Source organism: Alligator mississippiensis, chromosome 4 (assembly GCF_030867095.1).
Source record: "Alligator mississippiensis isolate rAllMis1 chromosome 4, rAllMis1, whole genome shotgun sequence".
Taxonomy (NCBI): Eukaryota; Metazoa; Chordata; order Crocodylia; family Alligatoridae; genus Alligator; species Alligator mississippiensis.
In genome coordinates, this window is record NC_081827.1 from 108,531,941 (window position 1) to 108,550,120 (window position 18,180).

Consider the following 18,180-nt stretch of genomic DNA (forward strand, 5'->3'; position numbering starts at 1 on the left):
GTGGCTGTTTCCAGTCTGCATGAAGCAGCACAGCGTACTCAAGGGTACCATTGGCAGGCACTGGAAGTTTACCATGTAGAGCTGGCCTGATTCTTCTCTCTTGTTCACCAGTGTAAATCAGAAGCAAGTAGGTGAAGCTGAACCCATGTCAGAGGGAGGAAAATCAAGACCATCATGCTGTGAATCTTTCTCTCTCCGCTCTGTAATAGGGTACCACTCTGCTTCCCCTGAGAAAGGCAAAGTCACTCAAACAGAAGTCTGTGAAACTGTGCCTGTTTAAATCTAGTAAAGTGATGTCTTGGCAGAATTAGTGGATATTGAACCACTTAAAAGCCCCACTGCTTCCACTTCAGTGAATATATATAGAATAGAATAGGTATAAATATAACTGTATGATGGCATGGGGTGGCATAAAATTTTAATGCCATGCGTTAGGGATGGCCATATCACTTGTGAGTGACAGAGCCACAAATGACTTATATGAGTCTCCACAAATTACTGCCAATCAAAAATCTTGTTACCTGTCCCCTGCTCCCAGCTCACGCATGCTCCCTGTTGTCTATTTATACACTTCTTTCTGGTGTTTGTTGTTGTTGTTGCTGGATTTGTGGGGACTGTGGGGGCAGCACTGAAATGCAAACAGGGCTGGTATATGGATAGAAGAGTTGCTTATTGACATTCACAGATGCAGAATAGTTTATTCCATGGCCTGTGAAATTCTAGATTGTCATCTTGGTGCCTGGGGTTATTTTTTTACAATATATTGGTATTGTGGACCTGGTTCTCTGCTATTATTGCTTGTGCACTTATTTACACCACTGCAAGAAGAGCATATAATTATAGTTTTCTGTGTTTTATGCTTAATTTGCACTCAGTGTGCACAGGTGCAAATGACTGGGCAAGGCTCAAGAGAGTGGTGACAGACCCCATGAGTTTAATACATTACATCTAATATATATTATGTAACAATGCAGTGTTTAGCATAACTAAAAAGAAACTGCATTCTGTTCTAACATACTGCACCAATACCTTCCAGTCTCAGAATTTCTGCAAGGAAATGGCCTGACTTCTTCCTCTCATCTGGTTGCAAAGACACTCTACTGAATGGTCACTTTTCCTCGGCATTGTCATTGTCTCAAGGGGCAGATTCTCAGAAGTACACACCTCAGATATGCACCTAGAATGTGTCTGTTTAAAAGCAGCCAGATGATTGCATGCACATAGGTTCTGTTGTCCAGGAATAACACTCACTGCAATACAGGGAACAAATTTAGCTTTGTACCACCTTCCTGTTCTCCCCATCCTAGAAATAGTCCAGTCTCTGGCATAATTAGAGTGGTCATCTTGTTTGTACACCCAGCTTATGCTAGCTATGCATGTCCCAAGGGGCCATTCTGACAGTTGAAAATTGTGGAGGCATAAGTGTGTGTGTGTGTGTATATATATATATATATATATATATCAGGATCTAAAGTGGGAGGTGGCATAGGAGCCATTATAGAAATTCTGTATTATCCAAAGATTCTTGTATATGAGAAGGTTCCTTAAATGGTTGAATCCATCAGCTTCATGGCCATTTTGCTTTGCAGTAGCAGGAGGGTTCAGTTTTAGCCCATAATATGTAGTTACATGACCAAAATGCAGGATGCAGAATGTGGTCACCCCCTTACTCATCTCTGCAGGGGAAGGGGGAGGCATGCTGGGGGGGGCGGTATCTGTGACAAATGTGCATGACTGCTGCTTGTGCTTACCTTGTCAAGGGGCAGAGCCCTGAGGTCTTCAGGGTAGCACCTTCAGTTTCAGAGTTTGGGGAGGAAGGGGACCTAAAATGGGGTGGATGTATGGAAGGGGAAAGAATAGAAGGGCTTCCTGTTTCCGTGGGTGACCTGATTAGGACCAAAGGAACTGCACTGAATTCACAATCAGTACAACTCTGGGTAAGATGCTACTTGCTTAAAATCCTTCCTATTTATCTGCTTTCTTATGTCTAATGTTTCCTTTACTTTGGGCTGGTTCCAGCTGCCTTGGCCGATTCATAATGCAGAACAGAGACAGTTACGACCCAACAAGCCAGTAAAACAGGGAACATATCACAGTGCATCTGGACATGCATAGTCTCTCTGCCTTCCCTTCCTAGCCCACCCTGCATGCAGGGTGTCTGCGACAGAAAAGGAATTGGCCGCTTTCAGAGCGGCTGCTTTCCATGGTCCTACATTTTTCCATTATTTGTAATGCTTTTGTATCCAAATGAGGAACGTGCTCCTTTTGAGAGAAGGGTACTCCGTGTTTCTCATTGGTATTCAAAAAGCACTGCAAATGCTACGGTGCAGTCATTTGTTATGCAAAAGACCCTGTGTAAGTCAGTGTGCTGTGATATGTCCATAATTCCAGCCTTTGAATACGTTACCTATTCCTTTTGCTAGCTTTTAGGCCAAACCAAAAATGCAAACAAAACTTGCCTGCAAAACAGAACTAGAACCTTTGCTTTTTCTTTTTTTTTAATCTGAAATGTTCTGTTCTGAGCAAATTTAAATAAAAATGAAAAGGCTTTAGAAAATAATGATATGGGTACTAGTGAATGTGCACTCCTTTTTCATTCAAGTGCTCTCTGTTGCATTCACCCTTTGATGGGTAGGTGCCATGTTTAGGCAACTGATCCAAATCAATCCCCATTCTACTGTCTGTGAAGAGGACTGAAGCAGGAAGGCAGAAAAAGAAGGACTTGAGGATGTTTTTCTCCTCTGCTGATGGCAGCTGTTCCCATTTACTTCCCCTTTCACACAGACACCCCCCAGCTTTGCTGCTAACATCAGAACCAAAAGGAACTCAGTGGGTTTCCATCTAGAACACCTCTGTTTTGCTCCATTGTGTTGCTGAAATGAGTAGTATTGCTGGGCAAAAAAAAAAAATCATCCGTTCTTTCTTAATATTTCATTTCCAACTAAACAACATAGCGAAAGATGTCTGCTCTCAGTACTACCTTTTGATTCTTTGTGAAGAGTCAAAATATTTTGGCTGAGAACCTGGCTCCAGTGTAGCCTGTGAAGTGTAGTTTAGCCAGCGAGCTCAGCGTATAGAAGGGAACATGGAGCATGAGGCACTCGGGCTATAACTCCCATTCTTCTGTGTATGCTGGGCTCCCTGGCTGGCCTGCATCTCCCAGGATACAGCAGGATGAGGGATACCCATGAGATACCACAACAGTTTTCCAAATGGCAGTAGTGCAGTTTGGGGCAGAATTTATTAGTTTCCTGATGAGTTTTTGCCCATTTAATGAACATTCTCCACCAAGTGGGGGTGGGAGAGAAATAGTTTTTAGCCAGCTGTAATGATGAATGATATGAGATATTCCTCTTCAAAGAAGTGCAGTTATCTGAGCCCCACAAGCTTCAGAGCAAGAGAGACTGAACAATCCAAAGCCGGTGACATTGTGGCAGTGGGGTGATCCGAGGTTTCACCAGCTGGTTGTGTTTTTTGCTTTCAGAAATGCATCTACCTATGAAGTGTCATCATCCCAGTCCGTTAGCTCTCCTCAGCGATCGAAACGAGTGAAGGAGAACACCCCCCCTCGCTGTGCCATGGTGCACAACAGCCCTGCCTGTAGCACTTCTGTCACGTGTGGGTGGGGTGATGTGGCTTCCAGCACCACCCGGGAGCGGCAGCGGCAGACAATAATCATCCCAGACACACCCAGCCCTGCAGTCAGTGTCATCACTATCAGCAGTGACACTGATGAAGAGGAGGAGCAGAAGCATGCACCCACCAGGTAAGTGTCTTTGAACCTCAGTGTGGGTTGAGGGTGAGGAGCAGCATTACATTTGAATGAAGTTGCAACTCATAAACCGTTTAGATCAGCAGTTCCCAATGTGTGGTGCATGTACCACCAATGGTACGCAGACAACCTGTCAGTGTGACGCATTGACAGATGTATTATAATTACTTTGTATGAGAAAAAATTGCTGGTAATACTTAAGGTTGTATCATTTTAAATTGGTGGTGCGCAATCTGTCAGAGGTTGGGAACTGCTGATTTAGATCATATGGTTCAGTAGTAGTAGGCTGACCATATGTCCCGGATTGGCTGGGACAGTCCCAGATTTTGGAGGCTGGTCCCAGCTGGCTGGTGGAAATTAAAATGAGCGCCCTGGGCCTGGAGGCACAGTGGAGCAGGGAGGCAGAGCAGAAGGAGCTGCAAGTAGGACGCCCTATTAACACTATTGTTACTTCATAGGTGATTGTTAACACCTGTGAAGTAAAAACATAAATGGGCTGTTGACTCCCTGCAGAAGAGGGGGTGGGGAGGTGCAGGCAGGCAGCATCCCACATTTCACATTGTCCCATATAGTCACCCTAAGTAGTAGGCTCTCTGTAGTCTGAACCAACAGTGGTGTACTCTCCCTGAAAGTCTGTCCAAGAAACACTTGGATAGGAAGGATGATCTAGTGGTCAGTGCATCAACTTGGGACTCTACACCCCTGGATTCAATTCCTTGCTGTGCCACAGATTCCCTGTGTGGCTTTGCAAGACACTCATTCTCTCTGGATCTTAACTCCCCGTCTGTAAAAGGAAGATAAACATCCATCTTTACTTTCTGGGAATGTTGTGAAGAAATATTGTAAAGATTGTCTGGGGCTTATGTGGAGCTCATATTCTATAGAAGCAGGAGCCATGTAAGTACCAAAAATAGTTAGATGGAGCAAAACTGTGGGGAACTAGGGATGTTTATACACATATTCTGGGAGGCGTGGCAGTGGGGTGGGGGGGTGTGCTTTAATTAAAAACACCTGAGCGTCACATGTATCAGCATCCCCACGCTGAAAAAATGGTGGTGGGTGCTTTAAACTAAAGTTCATTGAACAAGCCATTTTTCAGTGTGGCAATACAGATATATGTGAAACTGGAGGCTGCTGGAACATATTAATTTCCACACTCCGATGTGCTGGAATTGCAGCATGTTGGAGCAGGCTCCCTGCATGTTTATAGGAACCCTAGGAGTTTTGGAGAGATGATAGTTCAAGATCCATTTCTCTTTCTAAGTCATGAAACAAATACAAAGATGGGAAAACATCAAAATAAGTCCAGCCCTCACTATTAGTCGAGAACAACAACAGAATAGGCCATGTTATCTTCCACCTATTAGACAGCTGATGTGATCCTATTCCATGGTATTCCATGATGTTTTCACTGGTAGTAATAAAAGCCATCACCACGTTTGGAACTACTTTGCAAATTTTAGGTGACCTCAGCTAAAAGACAAATGAGTGGACTATGAAGACTGAATTTCTCTTTCATAGAATTGATCTACCCAAGCCAGAATGAACAGAGTGGTGTACAGAAGCTGCCACTGCTGTTCTTGTTCTGTAGCTAAAGAAAGGGTGTCATTTACTGACAGTGTCTTTTCAGCACCTATTGTCACATGCACAGACTCAAAGCCTGAGTACTCAAGATTCCCCACCTGATGCCAGTTACAAGATGTCATTCTGTTTTAGGGACTGTAGAGCAGAAGTAGTCTTGTAAATAGCTGAATAATTATAGCATCTTTATTATACTAATTCAGCTGGGAATTCTCTTCGCTCCATCCCTTCAATAATGTCAAGATAAAGTTAAAGCTTTTCTATTTAGAACATGCTTCATGGCAGATTTGTCTTTAATCCATATCTATCTATATCTTTGAATCTTTGTGCTGTGGAGATTATTTGTGGGGTATAGAAAATATGTACAGAACAGATGAGATGGTTCTTGCCTCAAGGAGCTTAAACCATGCATAGAGAAACCAAATAATTCAGGTACGTAAGGCTTTATCTAAAGACACTCTGAATACTTGCAGATGACTGAAAGATCACAGAACTGTGCAGTATAGTTTCATTAAATATATAAAACACACCTTTGTTTATGGGTTGGTTGGCTTCACAGAAGAAGCATATTTCAAGATAGGATTTGAAAAAGGTCAGAGTAGAAACTAGTTGCTTTAGGTAAAGAACTCCTGCCATTTTGGGGGTATTATGAACAATGATATAAAAACAGGAGTGGACCGTATTTTGTGGACAAAGAGAAGGGGAAGATGAAGAAAAGCATTCTGATTTTTGATGATATAGAGGACAGTGGGATTCTCAAGAGTGGCAAATAGCTACGGAGAAAAGGTGCGCCAAATTGTCTTCTGGTTCGCATGACATGGGTGTATGGTGGTGATGTGTTAGGGAGGTAGAAGAGGGAGAAGATGGGGAAGAAGAGGTCAGAGAAGGTGAGGCAAAGGTTGAAGGCTCAACATAGAAGTGGTAGCCAAAGTCAGAGTGTATAAAGTTAAAATAGAAGTGAAAATAAAAAAAGGAGGCAAAGTACCTGAGAGGCATTAGCAGAGCCGCTGGAGGTGGAGCTTCTGACAAGGAGATTGGAAAAGGGAGACAAGGGCCAGAGTCACAGAAAGAAAGGAAGGAGCGAGTCCTGTATGAGGAGGTTACCACCGGTGAATGCATCTGTGAGAAGAAAGTCAATTCACTCAGGGCCTTTTGGAATGGCCAGATCTAAGCCAGATATTCAGCTGGTATCAAACAGTGTGTGTAGCTTTCCACATTGTCCAGTTTACCTGTAGCATGTTGTCTGAACTTCGCTAACAACTTTTCCCTTAGAAAGAGGAGACTGCAAGTTCAAGATATGCTTTAGCAGGAGTCAGTGGCCAAATATACAGGACTGTGAATGAGTCTAAAATTAAATTGTAATAATTCAAAATTGGACAGATCATTTATTTGCTTCATTTTTATGTGTGCACGTGTTAGCCTGGTGTGTGGTAAAGTGCACTGATGGTGCGAAGATGACCAAGGGATTAACCTGACACGTGTTATGGACAGTGTCATATTATATATTTGAGTCAAATGTTAGATATAATATGACTTGGTAATTCATTAGATGAGTAATAACTGACCTTTAAAGTCAACAGGATCTTCTTGGATAAAACCTTAAATTTGATTCATGATTTTCTTTCAATCCACAGGAATAGAAAGTTTTGTTTGGTTTTCTTTTAAAGAGAAGTTGCAGTTGCCCATGGCTGTACAAAGAGATGAATCTTTAGGGAATGGAAATGTTATTCCAAGTTTTGAAAGATTGGTAATATTGGCATGAGCAAAAGTTTTGCCTCTACATATTTTGGATTTAATTGCCATTTACACTAGTGACTAGTGTTGCTGAGTGAAGGAGCATTAACATGGCAGCTTACTCCTACATAATGCGTTTTTACAGTGCCAGAGCATTACAAAGTGGCTTTCTAGTAAAGTAGAATCATGCCCTTTATTAGTAAATGAGAAAGCAGAAGCATGCTGTGTGATATGGGAAGAATTTCTCTCTTATCTAACGGAAAACATGTATGTGAAAGGTTGATGAGATTGGCAGGCTGTGGCACTGACACTCCAGGACTTTGGTCTATACTTGCTTGTGTGTATTTTTACATTGTTGCTGTGAGTAGCTTTGTAACCCTTCAAAAATGAACAGACATTTAAAACTATTGTTAATCCTCACAGTCACATTCCCAGAAGCAGCAGGACTTTGCAAAGCTTCCATGCAAAGTCAAATGGCTCTTTGGAACTGTTTTGTTTTTTTTTAAAGAGAGCCACCTACTGGTGTTTGATGTTAACAGCCTTCCCAGAAATCCCCTGAGATAGCCCAAAGAGTAAGTATTGTGCCATGCCATGACTTGTGAACTGGCCAGAACCTTTCAGTGACATGTCTTTTCAAGTCAAAACCAGCGCTTTTTTTCTGGGGAATATTTGCTTTTGACTTAATTTTCCACAATACACACACACACACACACACACACTACCTTTTTTCTTTCTCAAAGGGCATAGTGGTGTTGTTGGGGTATATCTTTCTCACTCTGTAGTGGCAAATCCTCTTTGCCAGTAGGCGCTTGGCTCACTACTGGTCTTGAGCTCTTCTTTTGGCAGGCGCTAGGCTCACTATCAGTATGTGGAGGCTGATTACAAGGTTATATACATATATATATATATATTTTTTTTTAAGTTCAAAATTGGTTTCTTTTGATATTCTTTACGTAAACCCATCCAGTTTCCCTGTTTGCAATGGCTTTTCATTTCAACATGTATGCTAATCATATGAAAAATACATTTAAAGTTTATCGAAATATATTGATATTGTGATTGACCCACAATTTCCCCCCTCCCTTTTGGAGATTTTGATTTTGTCCCATACAGGAACATTTTTTGAAATCTTCAGAAATGTTCACGGGAGAGAAAACTCTTTCCCAACTAAATCTCTTCACTGCCAAGAGATGTCTAAGAAGCATTCTCAGCTCCCTTATCCTTACAAAAAAGGCATCTTTGAGCTCAACTGCTTTAGGCCAGGAAGATGTCGTATGCTGCTGCTTCTGGAGAAAGGAAGTTTCTATTTTAAAATGTTCCAGTACCATGACAGTTAGGGGTCAGACAGATGGACAGACTCATAGGCAGGGAGCAAAATAGCCACCAGGTATATAACCCCTCTGCATCTTTTGACATTGTGCACTCTTCTATGTATAAATCCTCACTTGGTTACATATTTCTGAAGCTTACGGGAGGAAAAAAAAATGAAACAACAACTTAAATATAGAACAGAGGCACAAATGCTTCTTGGGATGAATAAATTATGGATATACGCAAGTGAGAGAATGTGTGTGTTCATGAGTGAATGACACACAGGCCTGGGCCAGCAGTAATAGCAGCAGGAGGTATAATTTCACATGCTGCCAACTCTAGCGTAGCAGAGCATGGCAGGAAGAAGTGATTGAAAGGAGGGCAGGGAGGAGATGCCCTTTGTGACTTTATAGTTAAAAAACAAAACAAAACCCAGGAAAAAAACCTCCCAAACCTCATAACAGTGTTCTAAAACAAAAACATGGCTGATGCCTTTGCTTAGACAGGACTATTTAAAAGAGAATCAGAGCAGAGGTCATACCCCTCCACCTCCAAAAGAAGGATGCAAACCTTTTCCTTCCCTGTTTTCTTCTATATCCGGCCTCAGAGATCTACCCTCACAGTCTACATTCCCCAATCTTGAGTTGCTATATAGTAGCCACTGTCTTTTTAAGAGAGACAAGCTGATTGTAAATGTCCCATAGACATATAGGGCCAGATCCTACTCCACCTATTGGGAACCTCAGTGTGATCCCATTCCACCATAGTTCCTGGAAAAAAGTTCTCATGCCTGCTTTTGCAATGGGCCATCATCTGAGCCCTAAGACTAAATCACAAAATGCGGTAAGCAGAAAGAGAATGCATACACCTTTTGCATTAGCTGTTTTTCAGGGGCTCAAGCAGGGATCTCACTTAGGTACCTAATAAGTGACTAGAAACTGGCCCAGTCACTGGAACTCTTCACCAGCAGGTAATTCACTTGTTGATTAAAAAGAATAACAGCTATCAAATACCTGTCTATTCTATCATCTGCCCGTACTGTAAGATACAGAACTGAACACGAGCAAGTTTAACTTGTTATTCACATTCACTTAGTACAGAGCTTGGGCCAGACTCTTGTTCTGTTGTATTGCAAAGGTTTCCTTAATTTTAAGTGCACACCTGGGTTTGGCTCTTATACAGAGGGTTTTGGCACTGGCATAAGAAGCAGAGTTGGTGCCCAGAGCAAGGCCTGTGGAAGAGGTGGGGGAGGGAGGACACAAGGTTTCAAGAACAGGGGTGAGGGAGACGGGAAATGGTTCTGAGAGCTGCTTGGGGGAGAAAGCACATGAGTTCCAAGAGCAGGGGGAACAGGGAGGGCACATGGTTCCAAGAGCGGGGAAGGACACAGGTCCAAGGTGGGTGGGGGTGACTGAAGGGGTGCACAATTCCAAGAACAGAGGTGGGGGAGGCAGCAGTCTTACCCATAATGGGAACTCCTAAACAGTCCCCAACTGAGCTGCTGCTACCACCACCACATTCTGCCTGCCTCAGAGGTTTCTCTAAAACAGCAGCAGCAGCCAGGGGCTGTTTTGGAGTTCCCTGTATGGATATTAGGGGGGTGTGAAGCAGGCCCTATTAGATTCGGATTTGGATTCGGCCTGAATCGGGGACAATGATTTGAGTCATTGATTCGGATCACTGTCCTTGATTTGATTCTGCTGAATCTGAAGATTCGATCAGCACTTCGGACATAGACACAGCTTTAAAAGTTTTTTCTACACACCTTGAGGTAGCAGCATGACTCGTGAACGCTGCAATGCTGGAGTGCATGGAGCATCCCATGGGAGTGCAGGAGGGCCCCCCACGTGCTCGGTGGTGAAACCAGAAGTGGACTGGAAGTTCTTCTGGTCCACTTTTGGGTCTGCTGGGGAACATGCTGCCCCCCTGGCGCCCCCACCTCTTTGGCTCAGCAATCAGCTGCAGGGGGACCCTGGGTGCCCCCTCCCCCCCCACCCGACCCAGGAGGCACCAATTGCCAAGCTAGGGGAGTGCAGGGTCTCCCCAGCGGACCCAGAAGTGGACCAGACGTGCTTCTGGGTCTGCTGCTGAGCATGCTGGGGAGCCCCCTGAACTCCTGTGTGATTCTCCATCCGCCCCAGTATCGCAGCACTCATGAGCCCCTGCTACCTAGAGGTATGTAGAAAAAACATTTAAAGCTGTGTCTCCACTGAATTTAGTCTGAATTGCCGGAGCTTTCTGAATCTCTCTGAATCGATTTGGAGGGTTCCGATTTGATTCGGAGAGATTAAAGGGTCCCCTGATTCAGTTCAGATTTGGAGATTTGGCCACTGAATCGGGTCGAATCTCCACTGAATTGAATCAGGGACCGAAGCTTCACACAGCCCTAAAGGATATGCTGCTGGGGCACGGACTCCATAGGGTTGGGGGGTTATTTTAGCACCCCTCCTAACTCCGCACCTGGAGCGGGTGCCTCTCTTACCTGCCCCTAGTTACGCAGCTATATTTTGGGTGACATAAATTTGGTATAGCTAAGCATCTAGCCAATTATGTGTGTGTATGTGCAGGCACTTGCAATGCAGGGTGTTCAGCTGCTCCCATGCGGGCCCTGTTGTTTCACATTATGTACATGCATGTAAAAAGAAACACTCCAGGTCCCAACATCTTACAAGCTGATTTATATAGGCATAAGTACTGTGGATGAAATTTTGGCCTTGGTGAAGTCCATGACAAAACACCCTTGGTATTTCACCTTTGGTATTTAATATGTGATGCTGGTATTGATGTTGTTATACACAGACCACACTGACTAGCCACAGGCATCTGATAACAGAGATAGAATTCCTGCTTTTCAGTTCCAAAAACACCTTCCATAGGCAGCTAATGCTTGAGATAACAGAGCTAGCCAATAGCACTCTCAACAGGCCCCAAGTAACAAGACCATTACAGTCCACTAAACATGTCAACATACCTGACTATGCAGGAGAGGGACTGTGTTACTTCAATATGCAGCCCACTATATTTTATATAAAGTCCAAGTCCTGTCTTTAGCCAGTAAATAAAAAACAAACAAACAAAGAATCAACTGTAATGACCTCTGTGTAGTCTTTAATGCATATTTCTTGTTATCACAAACAGCAACTGTATGTTTCCACTGGATCCACATTTTGTGACTAGAATAGCAGGGTATAGCCAGGACCTTATAGCGGGAGCTGTAACAAGCTCATATACTTAATGCGTCCACCTCATATTGATGCATACTGACCAGTGAGTTACATTTGCATTCTGTTAGACTCTTATGGGACTTGACATGCTTCGTTAGAGAGAGAAGGTCCTGCTCATGAAAAGCTGTCACTCCTAAAGCCTTAGGCCCTGATTGTCAGCTGGTAGGAATTGGCCTCTGTGAAGTGCTTTTGGTCCACACAAGCTGCTATTCCTGCCCTTAGTATTTTGGTCTGTTTCATTGCTTTTTTTTTTTAACACATAACCCAACATCCTTCTGCCTGACCCTCATCTGACATTTTAGGATTTGCTATGTCTTACCTCCTAATATAATCTCTAATTTGCATTTCTGACTCTCCTGCTTTATGCCTTTTCCCTGTGCACCATGAGGCTTCCTCCTTCTCCTAATCAGTGTTTAAAGCCTACAAGCTTTAAACACTGATTTAAGCATGTTTATCACCTCTTGGAAAATAGGCCTAATTCCTCCTCTCAGCTGCACACAGGTAGTTCTGATGAACATCGCTGGGAGTTGTGTGTGCCCCTTCCTTCCAGGGCAGCAGCCCTCTTACCATGTATAGATGAAATAGGATTTAGTCCAATGTCTGTAATGATCTGTAATTAAGAAAGAATAGTATGGCATACCTGGCGAAAGGTGTACTGGCTACAGCAATGGAGACCAGAGGTTAAAAATCCTGCTTGACTTGTTTCTTTTTTAGTGTGTGAGGACAGATTATCCCTCTCTTGTGACACTTGATGGGCTTGTCTGTTGAGCTGCCCATGCTGGTAACACAGGTCTATTCTCAAGGCTGCCATATAAATGGGCTTTCATGACTGCAGCAAGGAGAGTTGCCTCTGGGGCAGGTAGCTGCTGCATTGGTTGCTGGTAAGCAGAGCATTCAGCAGTCCTTGCTAAACCTCATAAAGGTACTCACATTTTAGTCTTATTGTATAGCAGGCTGGGGAGTGAATGCCTAAATTCTCTCTCCAAGGGAAGCAAGAATAAGAACAGCCGCTGGCTATCTGGAAAGCTTTGAGAAGGAAGCATCGCAGTGTGACCTTGCATTTAGGGTTGGATTTTCAAAAGCCCCTAGTTCAGCAAAAGGCCTAACTTTAAGCCTGCAAGTCAGATGATTTTTTTTTCAATATGATTTGGGCCCCTAGCTCTCTCAGATGCTTTTGAAAATCTTACTCTTAATCTCTTAGATAGGTCTGAGCATAACAAGGTATTTAAGCAGGTTCCTGGTTTTGAGCTTGTGAGCTGTCCTGTCTGACTTCTCTAATGTTCTCAAATGTTGGCAGTAGTTATTACCTTTCATAGAAAAAAATCAAGTTGATTTCAGCAGGACTGCTTGTGTGTTTAAAGGTTGGCAGCTGGTTGATTTGAGATACTAATCACTTAGGCTCTGATCCTGCAAATATTTGCATGTATAGTTAAGTGTGCTACTCAGAATGGGCCAGTTCACCTCAGTAGAACTACTCATAGTCATAAGGTTAAGCACTTGCGTAAATGCAAGCAGACTAGGTTTTTGCTCTCTCAGTCCCATCTCTAAACCGAGGATAATAATGCTCCTGACCTCCATTTCTCCTTTTCAGCACAGTTCATTCATTTCAACTCTAGTTATTTGATTTTCTTCTTTTGACCACATTACAAGCCTTTCTCATGCCTCACATGATAGGAGAGACTGAAGGAACTAGGCATATTCAGCTTGCAAAATGTTTCAGAGGGGACATGATAGCAGTCTTCAAATACTTGAAGGGCTGTCATGAAGAAGAGGGAAAGTACCTTTTCTGTCTTGCTGCAGAGAGGAGGACATAGACCAATGGCTCTAAGTTGCAGCAAAGTTGAGATCAGATATCTGGAAAAACTTCTTCACTTCTAGAATAGTGACACAGTGGGACAGACTGCCAAGGGAAGCTGTGGACTCCATCACTGGAGTTGTTCAAGACGAGGTTGGCCAGCTACTGGTTGGGGACGATCTAGCCGTAGCTATGCTTATGTTCTACTATGGGTATTTCCCAGACTTCTGGCCTTTTCTGGTTGTCCCTGCTGCTCCCATCTTTCTGCTAGATGTGTCAGGATGTTTCTAAGACTTCCTCAGAGGCATTAAGTGTTGGCTACAGCCAAGGCTGGGGACTTTGACTGGGGTTTCCCAATGCTCTTTTTGGGACCAAAGCCAGAGGTTCCTGGCTAGAGGGTCTTGCCCCTGTGCTCAGAGTCAGACCTAACACCATATTTGGGGTCAGGAAAGAATTTTACCCCATGGTCAGATTGGTGTGGATTGTGGGGGCTTTTGTTTGCCTTCCTCTGTAGCAGGAGATGGGACAAGATCTACCTGGGATCTCTTGAGCATATATTGATAACATTTCATAGAGGCAGGACATTGTCTACTGTGGTTCCCCTGCTTTACCTATAGCAGGTTAGTGTTTTAGGTCTATGTTGTGTCAAGGTTAATGGTACCCTTATGTAGAGTTAGGCTTCTGGATTGTATAGGATCATTTGGATAGGGATGCTCCTGCCTCAGGCAGGGTGTAAAACTCAATGATCTCTGGAGGTCCCTTCCAGACCTACTTCTCTATGATAATGTTGTCTGTCACCTCATGGTAGAAAACTTTAATTCTCCGCTAAACCTTACCAGCTGGTTCTGCCCTACCAGCTTTCTGTAGCAAAGGACCATCATTTAACATGATCTTGATTATATGTAATAGCTAGTGCATACTGGCTGCAACCCCATTGTGATGGCAACTTACCAGAGGATTTCTCCTTTGAAGATCTCCAAAAATGTTGTAAAATATGAATATTCTAAAATAATAAAGTACCCTGAATTACAAGCCTGGAACTGAGCCCATTACAGGGGCAAATATTTGTATCTCAGTTAACAGTATGGGGGGGGTAAACAAAAACAGCCAATGCCTTATCTGTTGTGAAAACTCCATTTAGTGACTTAATTTTCATTATAAATACTAACCACAGTCAACATTAGAAAATGCATGTCTTTTCTTTATAGCAATGGGTGAAGTTGTGAAGGGCAGACATTTCAAATTCTCATAAATGTGGAATTAAAGCATTGCTCTTAGGGAGATGGGAGATTGCTGAAATATTACTCATTTTTATCAGCCTAATATACTTTTTGCTGTACCCTGTCAACAGTGCTACATCTCCCTTCAGGTATGTTAGTTGTCCTTCTTGCACATACTATTATTTTCTTTATTTAAAATGCAGCAGGCTGTCCCCATCTCTTGATGGAACAGGGAACGCATCTGGTAAATATAAGGGTCTACTACTTTAAGCCTCTTGTTGCATAATAAAACTGTTACTTGAGGTAATATTGGATCCAGTTCTCAGCACTTTTTTCTGACTCCCTGTGTGACCTGTTAATCTTCCTGAAGCTAATGTTTCTATTTGCATAATAGGGTGGCTATTTCTTTCCCTCCTTTATGTGCTTCAGGACAGGAACAGCATCTCACTATGTGTTTTGTACCTGAAACAGTGGGACCCTGATCTTCGTTGGAGCATCTGACTGCGTCTGAGATGAATAGTCTCACAGAAATCTGTGTGGCTATCTGAGCATGTAAAATTACTCACCTGAGAGAGGCTTATGGCAATTTGGATTTTAATGTAGCATTAGTGGACTCTCTAGTTAAAAAAAAAAAAAGAATTTAACTTTTCAGACACAAGAAGCAGGAGGAAACTTGGGGAATTACCACTCAGGACAATAACTAGAAAGGCTTTTGACTGGGATGAATTTGGTGAACCCCATAGCACTACTGAAGTGATATAGTTCACTTCTTTGTGCACTGTAAAAGAATATCCTGGAATGCAAGCTGATATAGGTCTCTGCAGGTTTTGCCTACATTAGTTTGAATGCTTAGCAGTGCTATGACTCAAGGACAAGATGCTCTATCCATAGCTGTGGCCTGAATATCTGGATCCTCTCTTGTGTGGGGAGAAGAAATTGAACTGGGCCTCAGTGGAAAAGGGAATAATAGAAGAAATAAAGAGTGTGCTCGAGAAGTTAAGAGATGTGCTCCTTTTTCTGCGTGCTGTTTTTGTTCCTGTTGGGGCTGTTTTCACCATTAAGTCTAATTACTTAGCTCTTTATGCACTATCCATTTCTTTTCATCATTTTAAAAACTTCAGTTGCTATAACAACATAATGCAATCAGTGAAACATAGCAGCTATTTTCTGTAGTTAAGGTCTGTGTGCTGTCAAGGATGTGAGCCATTTAAGCAAATCTTCCCCTTCTCCTCACCCCCTCCCTTTCCTTCTCTCTCACTCTCTTTTTCTCTAAACAAGCTCGTAATGGGAAGGATAAACCATCAGGAATAATTAGACACAATAGTGGAGTGAATCCCAATAGCACTAGTGCAGACTAGCCTAATGAACTTCTAGCAATAATCCTGGAAGTGTTGATGTTCCTTTTTAATCACTTCTTTGATGTCATAGATAGATTAGCTACAGCAGGACCTCAATAATTTGCACTACTGTCAGGAGACCTGTTGCGAATTAATGAGAAAAAGAATAAAACCCAAGGATTCATCATGGCAAAATATACTTTGTTCATTTTTGTCAATTGTCTTTTATTTCAAACATTAATGAATAGATGCACTCCCTACTATATTAGTTAGTATAATGCAGTCTGTTTGGTAAATTAATGGAAGTTTAATCCTGTGAAACTTCATAACATCTATTATTAAAGCTTTGCTGAAAAACTGGAAGAGACCTCCACAGTTTTGTGTGGGTGATGAGACATGCAACTTTATAGTGCAGCTGCTATAAGCTAGGCTTATATAGTGCACACATTAAAATAGCCTGAAAATAAACCTAGCAACCTGAGAGCTATTCCAAGCTGTGCAAATATCAGATCCATTCTCAGTGTTTTACTCCTTGCTGTGATAGGCCTCAACTTGACTTCAGTGGGAGTTTGCCTGAATAGCAAAAAGTGAACTTCAGAACCCATATGGCCTATATAATGGCAAAGCATTTAGCTGTGTGCTTTATGCTATGGATGTGCCCCACTGTGTGAAGATCAGAGTGAAGATGGGACTAAGGGATGGTTATCAAGGTGTTTCTTACCCATTCATTTTCTTTTCCTTGTTGCATTTGTTTTTCCAGCACACTCTCCAAGCAAAGAAAAAACGTCATCAGCTGTGTCACCGTGCACGATTCCCCCTACTCCGATTCCTCTAGCAACAACAGCCCCTATGCAGTGCAGCAGCGCGGGGGACAGAATAATGGGAACACCTATGACACAAAAGGGGTTCCAGAAACCCACTGCAGCGGGAACCCACGAACTATAATCGTGCCACCACTGAAAACCCAGGCCAGTGAGGTGCTGGTAGAGTGCGATAGCCTGGCACCAGGTAAACTGCACTTCTTGCCCCAGAGAAATAATAAGAAATAAACTATAATTTTTGAAGAATCTCATGGTTCAGGTTTTTTGTTTTTTATCTTTTTTTTTTTTTTTTTTTTTAAGAATGCTGTGCTCCTTCCTTTCTCCCACTTCCCACAATTTGTCCTTGGGGGGCATACTGCATTGCTGGTGGGATGTACAGAGAGGGGCTTGAATGTGGTTGAGAGTCACAGGGTTAAATGGTGTTCTCAGTCACATTAGCAGTGATGTAGGAATAGTATGTAACCCGTAGTGCAAACCTTGACGGTGAGCCTCACATCAATGTAAGTCATTCTTGATCTACCCTTCAGTGTTAAATATGTTTGTTTTCAAGTGGATGGATCCATGGAATTGTTTTCCATCTACACTTGCTAATGTGTCCAGGAAAAATAATTCCTCAGACCCCTCTGGACTGGGCATGTCTGGCTGCTTAACCACATTCAGCTACTCCACTGTTCTGGATAACCCAAAAAGTTGAAAAGGGGACTCTTTGGTGGGCCTTGCCTGGGATGCTGGGCTATAAGCTGTGTGAGGATCCATGTATTTCAGATGTTGCTTGTGTAGGACAGGCATCAAGACTCAGCGTGTTGGGCATCTCCTTGTTTTCCCTCTTTTCCGAGTGAGGCAGACCAGGTGATGTGTTTTCCTTGATCTCTGCCCCAAGTCACTATCATTTCCTGTCCTCTATAGCCTCCTGCTGTTTCCTCAGCAGATCAGTCCCTGGCATCTCCTCAGGGTTTTACACACTCTCCTCCGGACCCAATTTGGGATTCACATGCAGAGTTTGTGTTGTGACCTCTGGGGTAACAGGCATGTTTATGAGCTCTCAGAGGGCACTGTTGTTCAACCCGTTCTTGTAAGCAGGAGACAGTGTGGTGATTCTCCTTCCAAAAGTCACCTAGAGGAGACTTGGTGAGAGAAGGGTTGGGTAGAAAATATAAAATATTATTTAAGCTACAAATATGTTTCCTTTCCTGGCACAGTCACCACCAGTCACCACTCATCATCCTACAAGTCCAAGTCCTCCAGCACCGTGACCTCCACAAGTGGTCACTCTTCAGGGAGCTCATCTGGAGCTGTTGCATACAGGCAGCAGCGACCAGGAGCACATTTCCAGCAGCAACAGCCTCTTAATCTAAGCCAGGTAAGTAAACCGGGAAAGAGGCAGA

General features: G+C 43.0%; 1 protein-coding gene across 2 annotated transcripts in view; it reads left to right on the top strand.

Moving 5' to 3' along the window:
* HIPK2 (homeodomain interacting protein kinase 2) overlaps positions 1-18,180 on the top strand; it is a 200,291-nt gene that overhangs the window by 168,780 nt on the left and 13,331 nt on the right. For both annotated transcript variants that reach the window (XM_006275178.4, XM_006275177.4), the window contains exons 12-14: positions 3,485-3,766; positions 16,735-16,982; positions 17,995-18,155. In XM_006275178.4, coding sequence (XP_006275240.1) covers positions 3,485-3,766; positions 16,735-16,982; positions 17,995-18,155 — 691 coding nt within the window. The remainder of the gene's footprint in view (positions 1-3,484; positions 3,767-16,734; positions 16,983-17,994; positions 18,156-18,180) is intronic.